This window comes from Frankliniella occidentalis, unplaced genomic scaffold (genome assembly GCF_000697945.3).
Source record: "Frankliniella occidentalis isolate FOCC.00 unplaced genomic scaffold, Focc_3.1 Scaffold249, whole genome shotgun sequence".
NCBI classification, from domain to species: Eukaryota; Metazoa; Arthropoda; class Insecta; order Thysanoptera; family Thripidae; genus Frankliniella; species Frankliniella occidentalis.
The window spans coordinates 242586-258925 of NW_026267375.1; the positions used below are offsets into that span (position 1 = coordinate 242586).

Genomic DNA, 16340 nt, shown 5'->3' on the forward strand with positions numbered 1-16340 from the left:
CCCCCGCCCCTCCCCCACAAAAACATGTATATTTTTTTGTGTCAGATGTATGTCTTACTAGAGCCCTTGGTTCAAAATTTTCTTCTAAGCAGAAGAGTAGGCTATTTTATGATTGCACATCATCAACGAAATGTGTTCAATTCCATGCCAAAAACCCCTACTCTCATAAAGTTCGTTATTTTGTTGTATTTCACGTACGACGTCACTTCAAAATATGCCTACAAGTAAATTTATTCTCTTAAGAGTCTCATCACACTAAATCTTAAAGGACTTTTACTGTCCACAAAAAGACGCGATTTTTTTTTGCACATGCTGATTTGAATCCAGCAAGTGACGAATTAGCTTTCTTTTTCTGGACAATTATTATCTTGTCCAACATTAAGATGCAAATTCCTCACTTGCTAGATTACGTTTTCCGACCGTATCCCCGTTGTTCTGGTTGGAGTCAGAGTTTCCGACCGTAGTCAAGCGTTTTCAGGTCGGTGGAGTTCCGATATACGGTCGGAATCGATACGGTCAACGACCGGAGCCAATCTTTCCGGCCCTACGTTTTTCGGTCAACCGTAATTCACCTGTAACGCCTAAACTAAGAGTCACAGGGGGAAATGGCTTCATGTGTTGTATGTTCATAGCAAACTGTACTTCTGCATGAGGTAAAAAAAAATATCTCCTTTTTGACCATAGGGCTACTAAGAGAACGGCTATAGATAGAGCAATTTAATATCACCAACGCGCTGAAAGTTTACCCGGGAAACACATTTTCTCGCGTCATAAAAGACGCTCTGGAACTCTGCTCATGGAGCACTTCCTTCGGCCAGGAGGACGTCTCACACTGGGGCGAAAACGGAAATTTAGGGTCAAAAGTATAGAGTACTCTGATTGGTACCAAAGCTCGAACCCAAGGGTTTCTTCTGTCCGTTTGCATCTCCAGAGTCACCCTGGGCCCCTGGGCCCTGGGGTCATCGTCGGGGACCTCGTAATGTCGCCGATAACGTCCCCACTCAAAATTGGTACCTGGGGGTTTTTCGAGTACTCTGAAGCCATTACCGGTGTCTTTGTGCAATTTTGATGGGCCTGATGGACTTTTTCGAGGTCCGGGGAAAGCTCATTATGACCACAAAGGGGCTTAAACGGGGTAAAGGGCGTATTAAACTCGAAGTTTTTAATTAATATTTAAAATATAGGTACATTTTTTATCCTAAAAACAAGACGATTTAAGGAGGCAGTAGTACTTCGAGGCGGATTTTAACAAATTTGAGGAGAGTTAGTCATCTAAAATCCGTACTTTTCATCGGAAATTTTTTATTCTAGTTCATTCAACTAAGTCTTATGTACTAACAAAGAAAAACTGTACGGGATCACGATCTGTCAAGTACTGTAGCTTAAATCGTGCGCGCAAGCAGGACATTTTTTAGATTGCACGCACGATTTAATTTACAGTCCTTGGCAGATTCTGATGCCGTTCAGTTTTTCTTTGTTAGTACATAAGACTCAGTAGAATGAGCTAGGATAAAAATTTCCCGATGATAACGACGAATTTTAGAAGTACAACTACCTAAAATTTCTTCAAATCTGTCTCGAAGTGCTACTGCCCCCTTAAAATATATGTGTGTACGCTCTGTAGCTCTTCGTTCAGGGTTCGTTCAATTCACGACAGGAATGAAGTGCCAACGTTTCGTTTGGTTAGGTTATGTTAGGTTAGGTTACGATGGGTTAGCGATTTTCCTCATCAAAATCGTGCATTAGGTCTGTCAAAGTCAAACGTCATCAAAATCTAACCCAAACTAACCAATTATAGCACTAACTAACTGATCGTAACCTAACTATGCAACCCTTGTCAAAAATGAGTTGCCGCCACTTTGACCGCAATTTCGAAAGAGGACCGCTACATTTCGGTACCCGTGACCATGTAGCCCTGAAAGTAGCCTACGCCAGGTCGACTTCAAGAGTTGTCGAGTAACAACAAAAAAAAGTGAACAGTTACAACAATAGACAGCCGCGTCGACTTACCAGGAGCAATGAAGTAATGTAGTAATGAAGGTTGCCTACATACAAGCGGCTGTTGTACGTAATATTTTGGTATCGAAATGAATCGACCGCATAGATAACCAAAAGATTCGGAGAGCAGCCCGCGTGGTGTGAACAACAAATTTCCTGTTTTGAGTTGAAAAGAACCATTGCTGTTTTTCAACAACGTATGTTGTCGTCGGAAACTTTTGTTGCTCTAGAACAACAGCGCTGTTCGCCAGCAAAACAGTCATCACTGTTTTTCAACGACTGATTTTTACAGCGCACTCTCCTGAGAGTAAGATATCTGACTCTGGCATTTTCAGTGTTCAATGTTGCATAGCACAAAAGCTACAAGTACTTCTATCATTATCGTTTCTTTGCATTGGCACACCGCATCAACCTATTTCTTCAACTGATCTGGAATTCAAATATGGAGTCAAAATAATTTCACGCTCGCTTTGCTTTTTTACATTTGTCACTTGTCAGATTCGAATTTGCATCTTGTTGAGATGTGCACAAAAACGCATCATTCTATGGACAATAAAAGTCCTTTCAGATTTAGTGTGAGTTACAGATCAATTAGAGGACATGGAGATGAGATACGTTAACTAATCCCCTTATTTCGCTGCATGCCTGGGAAAAATTTGTCCGAACCAGACAGTCGCCTGGTGGATAGCAAAAAGAGCATGGAAAACCCAGACTGATTGGCGTGAATACCACTTTACGTTGTGAAAAACTTAAGCGAAATGAAATTGTCTGCAGTTGAGTGTACGAACCTTCGTCCATGAGGACAGACAAGGGGCAGCGTTGGACCACAACGCCCGGCCTTGGTCAATACTGCTTTTACATGTTTCCACACAGGAACTTGGGACGAAGCAAGACACTCCAGATTTCCAAGCATGAAGAAGCCTGTAGGAAATCGAAAAAATAGTCATAACTCGAGCTCTGAACAAAGCAGGGCCCCTAAATGAGGAGGGACAATTTTGTTCCTATAAATTAAACGGATTCGCGCGCATATCCAGACGGATGCAATTTTGTTCCTGAAACCAGATGAAATTGCGCAAAGCCTCACACGCAGAAAAAAATGACTTCGTTGTGAGGATCATTTATGTATGGAAAGATCATTTCGATAGCAGGAATCGAGAATCCGGTTCCCACGAATAGAACAAAACCCAGCTTGCTTCCATTCGTACAAGTGTCCGGTCGTAACAACCAACTCCTGCTTGTGAGTATCGGACTCTCGATTCCAGTTATCGAATTTACAGGGTGTCGAGCGCCGACCGAAAATAAAATTCCCGAACTTTTCCCGTATTTCCCGAGCAAAAATTGACGAAATTCCCGAGTATTGTAACCCTTTCAGATGAAAAATTTCCCTATCGAATGAGAGGTAAAAATTAACAAATGTCTAAATACTCTGGTTGACAGGAGCATGACCGAGCAAAACAGAGGTATTCCCCATAGAAAATCGCGAGCGAAGCGAGCGAGAATTTTTTTGAAATGTTTTTGATATAAAGAGCTGTTTTAGAGCGATTAAGCTCTGTTGATAGACCCTTTCGACACCGTTTCTTTTTCACATCTGGTATCGTCAGCCGGCGTTGCTCTGGTGCCTACTTGAGATCATACACCTACCAGACACCGGACCCATTTCAATGGGCGTCTTTCGGCCTTCCGCTAACGCTTTGAGATCATTACGGAAGGTGACCGCCATGAAAAAGTGCGAACGAAGCGAGCGAGAATTTTTTTCGGATGACAACTTAAAGTACCTTTTTGGTGCATTTTGCATCTCATTCCTGAAGAAAGACACGGCACTTTGAAATTTTTAGAGATTTCCCGAGTAGATTGCAAAATTCCCGGACTTTCCCCGAACTTTTCCCGGGCCAATTTAATTCCCGTATAATTCCCGTATTTCCCGAGTCGCTCGACACCCTGATTTAGCCAACCAAACAGAACTGATCCTCACAACAAAGTCATTTTTCTCCGTGCACAAAATTTGTCTTGTTTTCGGAACAAAATGGTCCCTTTACAAATTTGCATCTGATAAAGATGTGCGCAAAGACATCTAACTTAGGTAAGAAACATTGTCCCTTCCTATTTAGAGTGTACGACGATATATTTTACACGTGCCCAAAGCGTATAGGTAGATATATCTCTTTCACTCAGCTCCGTGCGGACAACTCAGATCGCCCATCCTGAGACCCCTGCCCCAATGGAGGGACAGGTTTTGTACTGAAGTTACATGGGCCCTTGTCGCATCTTCATCAGAAACTCTAAATGGCAAATGACAACTTTTTGTCCATTCATGTCCAAAAAGCGTCTGCACGACAAATGGGGACCACTGTAATTCGAAGTGTGATACTTTTCACACATTTTCGTGTAATAAAATTTCCTGTGTGATCCCCATGGTCCTGGGGGTGTGATGAATTTTTATCGCAAAATTGTGTGATACTCATTGCAAAATAATGCGATGATTTTCGATTTATCTCAAAAACGGTGTGACGCATATTGCACAAAATTATGATCCATCGACGTGTCGCTCAAATAAGTGATGTTAATTCGAATATCGGAGGGGCTCACAAACGCAACCGATCGCAACCGCAACGGCTCGCAAACGCAACGGGTCGCAAGCGCAATGGCTTGGAAGCGCAACGGGTCACAACCACAACGGTTCGCAAGCGCAACGGATCACAACCGCAACTGGTCACAAGCGCAACCGCGGGGAGCCGCCTGTTAGACGGCATCGACTGTAGACGAAGCCAGGAGTGGGAGCGAAGAGCACAGCGAGCCTCTGGATGGGAAATCAGCCGAGCCTTTGGTCGCTGTGCACTTCTCGTGTAGAATGCGGTACATCTCAGACACTTTTAAACGTTTTGACACCCGCACTGCACCCGCGTTGGCGCGGCAGCGATTACTTTTGTGGTAAATAAACAATTATAGATTTCTCTTTTGCAAAACCAATGTCTTTGGCTGTTTAAAAGTACGTATCTTTACTCCATTAGAGTTCTACCCTTCAACTGTATAACCCTACGTATTACTTTATATCATAAGGTGAACAGTGGGTTGGCTTTGAAGCTCAAAGTTCACTAGTCAGTGCAAAGAATGAGTTAATGTGTGAACTAATACTGTGACGTATGTTGAAAATGTGTCAGGTGTGTGTGTGTGTATGGGTGTGTAGTGTGTTTGAGATTGTGACACTCAAGTTGTGGTCGTCCCGGCATTACTCAAACTCTCGGCTATTGATTTGCTGAATTTCAGCCGTGCCAAAACGTTCAAAAGTGTCTGAGAGGTACCGCATCCTACACGAGAAGTGCACAGCGACCATGGGCTCGGTTGATTTCCCTTCCAGAGGCCCGCTGTGCGCCTCGCTCCCACTCCTGGCTTCGGCTACAGTCGATGCCGTCTACCAGACGGCTCAACGCGTTTGCGCTTATGACTCGTTGCGGTTGTGAGCCGTTGCGCTTGCGATCCGTTGCGGTTGTGACCCGTTGCGCTTGCGAGCCATTGCGCTTGCGAGCCGTTGCGCTTGTGACCCGTTGCGGTTGCGATCGGTTGCGCTTGTGAGCTACGTCGCACAAATATAAGCAATAAATTTAATATTATACTTTTTCTGAGATGTTCATCACAACATCTTGCAATATTTTTGTATCACAGAAAACGTACAGTCCGTATCACGCTCTGATTTACAGTGCAATTATTATATGGGTAGGCAAAATGTGTCATTATGCGCATCTTATTCTGGTACAAATTTGTATCTACCTTATAAAGTAAGGCAATTGAACTAAGCCCGGGTGAAAGTTGCACGAGGAGGCCACATCTCGTGTAAACTTGTGTACAGAGGGAAGTGTAATCCCAATGTAATCCGTGCACACTTAATATGAAAGGACTTTCATTGACCATAGAAAGACGAGTTTTCGTACACATCTCAACCCACCGCGGATTTGAATTCATCAAGTGGCGAATTAGTATCCTTTTTCTGGACAATTTTAGTTTTTGTCCATCTTTAAGTTGCAAATTCCTCTCTTGCTAGATTCCAATCTGCATCCGGTTGAAATGTGTGCAAAAACGCGTGTTTCTAGGGACAGTAAAAGTCCATTCAGATTTAGTGTGTGCAATACTAACCTTATTTTAAAAAAATGATCACTAAATTTCACTTAATTGTCCAGATTTAATGATTTTAGCCCCACACTGAGAAAAATGTTTGGTCACCACGGCCGAAAAAATTTGGTTGCTGTCACTAAAATGGTGTTCTATCTGCCCCCTTAGTCATAACCATAGAACGTTCTATCGTGCCGGCTGAGCGCTCAGACGCTCCAACCAAACACTCCAGGGAGCACAATAGAACGTTCTATCGTTACGACTAAGGGGGCAGAAAGAACACCATTTTAGTTACAGCAACCAAAGTATTTTTCCTCCGTGCAGAAATTTAACAAATTTCATGAGTAATCCCCCGAAATTATCGTGTAATCCCTGTAACCACGTAATCCTGAGTACACACTACATCTGAAAGGACTTTTATTGTCCACGGAAAGACCGGATGCAGATTTGAATCCGGCAAGTGACGAATTCGCATCCCTTTTCTGGACAATAATTTTCGAATTCGCATCCCTTTTCTGGACAATAATTTTTTGTCCATCATTAATATGCAAAGTCCTAACTTGATTGATTCTAATCTGCATCCGGTTGAGATGTGCACAAAAACACGTCTTTCTATGGACAATAAAAATCATTTCAGATTTGGTGTGTACGTCCTAAATCATACTTCTACATCTTGAGAGACGAATTTGTATTTGATGATGTTCACGAGGACACATCTAACCTAGGTACAAAAATTCGTAGGTACAAATTTGTACAAAATAAAAATTCGTCCAGCTGGGGATCCAGTTTGTTACCTCTCAGGATTAAAAATTGCATCTTGTGCTACGTTGAACACACGGACGCAACTTGCAATGGACAAGAATTGTCTCTTTCCATTTAGAGAGTGTTAGCACATAAATATGTTTTTATGGTGCGCTTGAAAACAGATCCTGCTGTCTTCAAATGCATAAGAAAATGGGTGCCTATAATGATTTCTAATTGATTATACGTACCGTCTCTTGCTCTGCTAAGAGCTACGCAAGCTCTGTTAGCCATTTTCAAAAACCCAATCTCGCCAGTAAGATTAAATCTGACGAACGACAGGATAATGATAGTATTCTCTTCGCCCTGGAAACTATCAACTGTGGTCGCTCGAACTTTCTTCGGCCCATCTTCTTCTTCTTCTCCAATCTGGAATAAATCGTACACTTTACGTGAGCGTTGCTATAACTTCAGTCCAGACATTGCCCACAAACGCTGTGTAGCTTTACGCCCGTTCTGGAAACTCAAGTGACGTACAAAATCATAGTTCTATCTACAGTACTAATGGAACTGCAATTATTTGTGATACCATGTGTTATCGCAGTCAAGTGTGGGACAATGTACTACAGTTCTTCGTGTAGGACGCTACACTGTTCAAAACATTTTTTGATTTCTCAACACTTTCAACACCTACACGAAGAACTGTAGTACATCGTTCCACACTTAAGCAACTGTGAAATCACAACACTTCTTTGTAGTCAAAAATAGTTCATTTTGCTATCTTACTAGGAAAAAGTTGTGAACCAATCGTAATAATTCCTAAAGTTATTAATTTTTGACAACAAAATAGAGTTGTGATTTCACAGAGAGTTTTGGCAACTTTTTTCACAACGAATTCTTCGTGAAGATCTGTTTTTTTTTTTTAAACCGTGCACCTGACGCAGAAAGATTTGTTTTCTTGTGGTATGCTTTTGGTATGCTTTCACCTTCAGTATGCATGGTTGCCACAAGAATGGAGAAGTTAAATCGGTAATTTTCCTGACCTTTCTAAGACAATTCTGTGAATTTCCCTGACAAAAAGATTATCAGTCAAAATGCAATACGCAAAGAGGGACTTTTGCGAACACCTCGTCGAGTACCGCAAGCCACTACAGACACAAGTCAGGAAAATGTCAGGGAAAACCAAATGTGTCAGGAAATGTCAGGGAATTGAGCGCTGCGTCAGGGAAAAACGGCTGGCAGTGTCATTTTGGGTGCTCAAGAGACTACAGAGAGGGGACATGAAGCTCTCTGCCCCACAGCTGCTGCCTACATGTAGCCGCCTATTAATATTTGTATCGCATGGAACCCGCTTTGGCCTAGAATTGTGGGGCCCAAAATTTGGTGTTTTAGTGACCATCTAAAAGTGCGCCTTTTGAAGTCCTGATCATATTGCAAAATTTTGGGTCCTTCTGGGACCCAACTGGACCCAAACTGGACGAACTGGACGTTTTCTATGACTTTCAACCCAAAAAATATTTATTTGTTGTTAGCTGAAATCTTGTTACGGCCCTGTGAATGCGTTCATTTACAGGGTGGGCACCTTCCGGGTTTTCCCGGTCCCTTAAGTGACGTTTTAGCTCGAATTTTACCTAGACAGAGGGCCCCTTTTTACCTGCCCAAATTGGTGCACCGTACCTTTGAATCGCATATGAGGGGTTTGCTGGCCACTTTTGGTTGACGCTGCTGACTCGAAAAGGGCTAAGTACAAACGAAGCGAGCACGACAATTTGTGAAATATTCTCCAAGCTGAGCGATTTCAAATGCGCCCTAGATTACCCAGATCCATCTCGCTTAGGAACGGTGCCGACTCTACTGTGGCGACCAAACTTCCATACCGACGAAAAGGATACAAAAATTTTAGCCAGCAAACGTGAGTGCAGAGTTTGGGTGCTGTACTTACATTTGCTTTGATATTCTTGATGAAAGTGTGTACACACATGAATATACGGAAGAATCAATAGAAATACTCGCGAGCGAAAGAAAAAAAGGATGTTAAACAATAAATTCGACTATTGTAAAGGCCCGCGGGAGCTTAGAAACGAAAGCAAATTTTGCAATTTCCTAATTTTTCACCAAGGTAGAACACGTTTGTCAAAATGATGTCAAAATGACGTCTTTTGACCCTCATCGTCAAAATTTACTGCGCCTAGGTAGCCAGAATGAGCTCATTTTGACATAAATGAGGGTCATTGACGAGTTTTTGACAATTGTGTTCGACCTGGGTAATTTTCCATGACTCTGCAATTGATTTCCCTGACTTTTCCATGACTCGATTTTTTCCCCCTCATGACCTGTAACAACCCTGTTAGCCAAATTCACGATTTTTCGGCTTTCGTCAGCCTGTAGCGTGAAATCTACGTTCGGTCCCACATGATTCACCCCTCTTATCCAAAAGATATAGTAACTAACTTTCAATTTAAGCCCTGAGAAGGTCAAAAAATTATGGGGAAGTACCCCTTCTAAGCTCGCCAAAACGCATGATTTAGAGCGACTGAACCTATTTCGGATCAGCCCCTAGTTCGGATCAATAAGACCTACACACGCTCCCTCGCTAAAATGTATGGGTTTTAATTTTTTTGGTGAAAAGGTTTGTCGTTTTCGACAAGAAAATACCATCGCTTCGTCCTAGTGCGGCCCAAGCGGCCCGCGCGGCCGAATTGAACATGAAAATTCATTGTTTAGGAGGTGGGAGAATGTTGTGGTGTAATCAAATCGACATTACTTGGTATGTACGCATAATTTCGCGTTAACCCAGGTATCAATCTTTATTTGAAGGCCCAGAGAACACGTTTCAAACGTGGATTCGATCTTATATCATGTCAGGTTAAAACGCCGGGAGAGGTTAAAACGGGTTAAAGTCACAACTTCTTAAGTCGAGTTTTGCGAGCAGCTTCGATTTAATGCTAGTCGAAACTTTTTTGGTGCTCACTATTACTTTGTTCTGTCACAGGATATTTCAAAGGGTTGCTTTAGGATCCATGCTTGGTCATCCAGGACAGTCCAGGACCATATTTGCCAGTTTCACTGCATTTTATGTCAATTTAGTCAAAAATACACTTATATAATCTCGATCTCCCGCAATAGGCATTCCAGCAGATCAAGAATATGACGTTTACTCGTCTTTTTCACTTATTCTACTTAAAAACTACTGCCAAATATGTTGCTGGTCGGTATTCTTAATTATTAGTTTCCTTTGATCCGAATTAGGTGCACATGCTTATTTCGGATCAGGCAATGTTTCACAGACCTTGTGGACTGTGGACCAAAATCTTGATTGCTTCTAGAGCCGACTTCTGTCAGGCTACAAGATGGCAAAATCGCCAACTTGATCCCAAGCTGATCCAAAATAGGTTCATATGTCCCTATTTCGCATCAAAATCACGTCCATACTCAAACTGCCGTAACTCCGAAACGAGTGCAGCTACGGACGCCAAAAAAATTGCTTTCTGTAGAGGAAGATATAACCTTTAGATGCCTTCCTACGCGATTGTTCTAAAACCTGTGTGCTTTGGTATAGGGCGGAAATACAAAAATCTGACCCGAAATAGGTTTATTTGCTCGAAGAACGAAATGTTGCGTTTTGGGGGAATAAGGAGTTTAGGAACGCCCATACTGAGGCCGGAATCGGATTCCTAAGATCATTTTACGTCCCGGGACATGCATGATCGAATCCTAGAGCGTCCTGGCTCCGACAACGGACATTTTTACGAAATTTCAGTGAAAACCCCTTAAAAAACTTCAAATGCCCATAACTTCTGAACCGTTTGAGCTACAGAGCTCAAAAAAATCAGGAAAATGTATCATAATAGGGACTAATTTTAGGGCAATTTTTTCCCAAGGGGTCACCTTTATTTTAATGAATCTAGTTTGGAATGCCTCTTACAAACAATAGGATCGTAATGCAAACCAAACACGATAAAATAAAACAAGTTTCTTGTATTTCAAGATCCGGTCTTGGATCTTATGTAGGCCGCCAATGGCGTCCAAGAGCGGGTCTTGAAATATAAGAAACTTCTATTACCGTGAAACCTTCGTAGCTAACGAAGGATTTTGAAGCGTTGTATTACGAACTAACTGTTCGTAAGCTTACAAACAAATAGTTCGTAATACAAACCGATTCTTCGTAAGAACCTTCCTAGCCTTACAAACAATCGCTTTGAAATACAAAGAAATTTCTTTGCGACACAAAGAACAAAAGTTGATCGTAACGTTGCGAAGCATTAAATTCGTAAGCAATTTACAGTAAACACCCAGCGCACTGCAAGCGTACCACAGGAAAACGAACTATGTTCGGTCTGAATTCGTCAAACGTACTAGTTGCGACTCTCTCCACCTGTCATGTCGGCGACCCTGCGCGAACCACTCGCGAACGTACTAGTTGCGAGTGTGCCCGAACTTAGCGCGCTCTCTCCACCTAGTACGTTATAGGTTTGTCACAACGTACTAAAAGCTAAAAGCAATCCAGTTGCGTACAGGAAATTTCGCGTCGGGCATGTGTTACAGTGTCGCATACTGCCCAGCTCTAATAACTGTCAGACAGGGCCTGTAGTACTGTAGCTGGAACTGTGATGTTGTACGACACTTGAGTTTCCAGCGGTTTCCTGAGTATTCGTACTCTCTTCCTTGAGTGATTTCCTCCTCGAGTAGTGTCTAACATATTTTGTAAAAACAAAATGTAAACACTAGTTTCGTACCAGTTGCAAGATTATTCTGAGCTGTTTCCTGTAGGTTGTTAAGATGGTGATTTTTTCAACGTCGTACCCTTGGACAACAAGATAGTTGGCAAGTTCCACTGCGATCTCGGCTTCAGCTCGGTTGGAGTATCCTTTACTTTCCTAAACATACAAAACCAGTAAAACGCATGCACTCTAAATGTAAAAGAACAATTCGGTCCATAACGTATGGGAACGGGTTTACACGCATCTACCAAAGATAGACAAAGTTGTTTCGTTAAAAAGGACAATTCTCAATTTTCTTATTCTCTTATAATGGACAAATTTGTTTCAAAGGAAGGAACAAGTCTTATATGTAACATTTTGTCCCTTCTAATGACACAATAGGTCTAATAAGTGACACGGTTTTGTACTGGGTGATTCAGAGCACGCGCCGCCGTGTGGCGGGTTTGCCTATCGTCGACTCGGCGGGCGCGGTGAGAGGTGAGGAGGGGACCCCTCACCTCACCTCCCATCCGTGCTCCCGCAGAGTCGACGATAGGCAAACCCGCAACACGGCTGCGCGTGCTCTGAATCACCCGGTATAGATCTCTTGTCTGCGGATGTGGACAAACATTTTGTTGCTAGTTTAAGGTACAAAACAAAGTTCTTTTACACTTACAGTTAGTGTGTTGCTTCTTACACAAAATAAAATTAGGAACATCTTAATAAATGACTTAATCTATGAGGCACTGTTGAATGAGCAATAAAATAGTCAGTCTAGATCTGAAAGGACTTTTAGTGTCCACAGAAAGACGCGTTTTAGTCCACATCTCAATCGGATGCGGAATTGAATCCGGCAAGTGAAAAATTTTCATGCTTCTTCTGGACAATAATTTTTTTGTCCATCATAAATATGCAAATACCTCACTTGATATAGATTCCATTCTTATCCGGTTGATATGTGCACAAAAACGCGTCTTGCTATGGACGATAAAAGTCCTTTTAGATTGACCGTGGTCGTGTCTCAGGGCCTGTTGCTTATCACTCAAGTGCTCTTTCACGTTCTAGTGCACAATACCCTGTAAATCAGAGTGTGATACTGACTGCATGTTTTCGGTGATTCAGAAATATTGCACGATGTTGTGATGGTCATCGCAGAAAAAGTATAATATTAAATTCATTGCTTATACTTGTGATGACCATCACTTACTCGAGCGACACTTCGAAGTATCATCATTTTTTGCAATATGCGTCACACCGAAAAGTATCACACTTCGAATTACAGTGCTACCGCCTAAACGGTAAGAAATAGAGCAACACGGACATTTTTTTTCTTCAAAAACGCTACTTTGACGCGTTACCCTTAAGAACACTGCTTGACATTTTCAAAAAAAAAATATCTTTTTCAACAACCTTAAACCTGCCCCTTATAGGAAAACACTACACTGTAAATCAGAGTATGATACAGACGACACGTTTTCTGTGATACAGAAATATTGCACGATGTTGTGATGATCATCGCAGGAAAGGTACAACATTAAATTCATTGCTTATATTTGTGATGACCATCACTCATTTGAGCGATACTTTTATGTATCACAGTTTTGTGCGATGTGCATTCACACCGTTTGGTAGGAAATCCGAAATCATCGCATTATTTTGCAATAGGCATCACATAAAATTTGTGATAAAAATTGACCCCTTCCCCAGGAGTGATAAATCGTGGGAATCACACGGGGCGTTTTATCGCACGAAAATGTGTGGAAAGTATCTCACTTCGAATTACAATGTAATTGTGAGGTTTACGAAAGATTTCAAGTGCTATCCGATCTCTTAATAAATAACCTTCAAATTTTTCAACGAAATCGGAGATTTGCACCTGAAAAGGTAAACTTGTTAGTGGTGTGATGAACGAACTTAAAATCACCTATGCCCTCTAGTGCCGCAGCTAGGAAGTAAGGGTTCAGTGAGACGCTGCAAGCAGCGAGCAGCGTTTTGCGAGGAGCGCTTCCTCTCATTGTCGGCTCCGAGCACCGAGCAGTCACACAGACTTGGCGACAAGTGCATTGTGTTCTCAATAGTGCACTACAAACCACCCGAACGCGGGAAATGCTGCTGTCAACTAATTCGTCAGAAATCGGACGCAAAGTTGAAATTGTCGACCAGGTGTACTGTCGACCACTGGGCCCCTTATATACCCTGTTATTTGCTAAAAAGTTCCTAGCAATTTTAAGTGTACAAGTAAGATTTAGAGAGCCAATTCGTATTACCTTTTTTTCCACGTTGCCGTGGTTCATGAAAAATACAGGATCGCCGGCGTCAACGCCGCGCACACGCGGCCGGCGCAGCGTGCAGGCGTGATCGGTCAAATTAGGGTAGATTATTCGGACAAGGTCCGCGATGCAGGGCCGCATGCGTCGCTGCTCACTCAGCATCGGCACATCTGCGCCATTGTTGACGAGCCGTTCAAACAATGACAGGTCCAGGTTGTAGGTCCGGGCGAGGCCCTCGTGGGCGCAGATGGGGCGCAACTGCCTATGGTCCCCTGTAGCAGGCAAGTGAGGTATAGGTTAACAAGCTAACAAGGGAACAACACCAAGTGTAAAAAGCAGTCCCACAAAAACTGATATAAGATAAGGGTTGAAAGTCTCACATTTTTCTACAACTTTTGTTTTATAACATTCTTTTGTGGGACTGCTTTTCACAACCGCTGCTCTTAAGCCCTGGTGATACTCGTACATTTCCCCTCTGAAACATGGCGGTAGCGCTCAAACGGCAACAGACAGAGCGAGAGGGACGAAATTTTCGTCCAAAGAAATGTAAAAAACGGGATGTTGAAAATTTAAAAAAATAGTTGAAATAGCAGCTTACGTAACGAATGCCCAAAATGACACATGGATATAAATTTAAGATGGCATCCTAGTGTAGCGGGCTTAAACTAAGGGTGATTTGCGTAATTAATTTTAGAGAACCCATAGTTTTAAAAACAAAACCGAGTCAACCGTTTTGTAGCGCATACTTTTAGCTTTAAAACGCAATGTGTATGACGTCGATTCCTTCCCAAAGCTGCGATATCCCCTGTTGAAAACGGCAATTCGGCGTTGTCGTCTTGTCATGGTGTACCTATTTAAAGTCGAGCCGTTGGTCTGACACAGTCCAACAAAGAATTTTCAGACTCCGTATGAACGTAGTTATGGCATATGAACTAGGATATTTGCGATCGGATAATTTTTACTATTATTTCGAGCAGCTGAAAGTTGTCATATCGAAAAAAGCTAAAACTCTCATAGTTTTTATTTTTTATTTTCGGGATGAAGGGAAGGAGGTGACCGATTCCAGATATCCTAGCTCATGCCATACCTACAAGTGTTACACCCAGAGAAAAGTTTGCCTGATTTAGTGGAAGTGAAAATTCCTATAAATGTATAGGAATTTTCCCGTTTGGGAAGATGTGTATGGGAAAAGTACAAAGAGTATAGGAAAATCTCCAGAAATGTATGGGAAAATTCCGATACGTGTCTGGTAGTCATATTTTCCTTCATTTGTATAGAAAATTTACTAGATGATGACAATTTTCTTATACAATGTTTGGAATTTAAAGAACGGGTAAAGATATGCACACCTTTTACCCCTTTAACCTTAAATATCTTGGTCTGCGCGGTCATTTTATGAGGTTATTTCTGACGCCTGACGCCACACCACACAGGGTTGGACACATTTAGAGTCTATTCAGCAGTTAAAACTCTGATAATCGAATTTCAAGTCAGGGCAGGCAGTAAAATTCAAAACTCGACATCAAAACATCTAGGAGTAAATCCCCAAAGCCGTGGGCTAGCCCCGGCACCGCGCTGACACCTGGCTGACCCTCTGGGAATGGCCCAGCGAGGGGCGGCGCGCGGCTCTGGGATGAACCGGGGTTGTTGGGGCACGCATCCCAACAAGTCTCCGTATGGTCTAGAGGTCAGCGTGACGAGATCGCAATCCAGAAGTCCCACGTTCAACTCTCCATCCGGTAAGGTATTACATAATTACATCAATGCTCACTTACTTAATTGAAACTACCGAAAGGCGGTAGGAAGGCGACAAGGAACGGGGGCAAACGGCGGGGAAGCTTCCCCGGATCTATAGTTTGACTGAAGTTGTAACTGTAGTGGTCGAACTATACTTTCAGACTGCAATACAAAGAGGACTTAAACTGTGCATTGATGCGAATAAAACTTCAAGTCCGGGTGCATCGCAAACTGTGTTACGAACTGTGTTTTAAACTGTAGTTGTACTGTGTTTTCTTTGCTGTCGCATTATGCGTTGGTTCTACATATCGATCTATAGTTCAAGAGCGTTGTTTATGTTGAGTTAAAGAGTACTCAGACACTGCAGTGTCACTTACAGTAGTTAAATGGAGTGTACTCTGCACTCTTGTCGTAGTTAATGTGCATTCAAGTTTGCATTTCAAGGTGCATTTAGAAGTGTGAATCCAACTGTAGGTGAATACTGTTGTCTATACCATAATTTAAATGCACTTAAATTGCACTGCTTGTCCTTAACACTGAGTTATATTGATTATTAACAACTTTGCTGCTGGATCTCTACACATGCATTACCATATTTTCATAACGGAGGCTTAAGTCCACTACCGGTGTATAGTACGCTTGTTAAGCCAACCGAGCTTTCACTTTCCCGTAGAGAAAAACCGTTTGGAGGGTATGTAGTACAAACCCATAGGACACTTTTAAGAAGTGGTGCCCAAGCCTACTCCGCGTGGGGACCGCTCTACGGAGGGTTGCATACCCAGCAGGGGCA

General features: G+C 42.4%; 1 protein-coding gene across 1 annotated transcript in view; it reads right to left on the reverse strand.

Moving 5' to 3' along the window:
• The window catches only part of LOC113214384 (uncharacterized), a gene marked incomplete at its 5' end in the record, with an annotated part of 54659 nt that overhangs the window by 1063 nt on the left and 37256 nt on the right, over window positions 1-16340 (reverse strand). Inside the window, 4 exon segments of the mRNA XM_052273133.1 lie at window positions 2787-2919; window positions 7095-7272; window positions 11580-11720; window positions 13811-14085. Of these exon segments, the coding sequence (XP_052129093.1) occupies window positions 2787-2919; window positions 7095-7272; window positions 11580-11720; window positions 13811-14085 (727 nt within the window).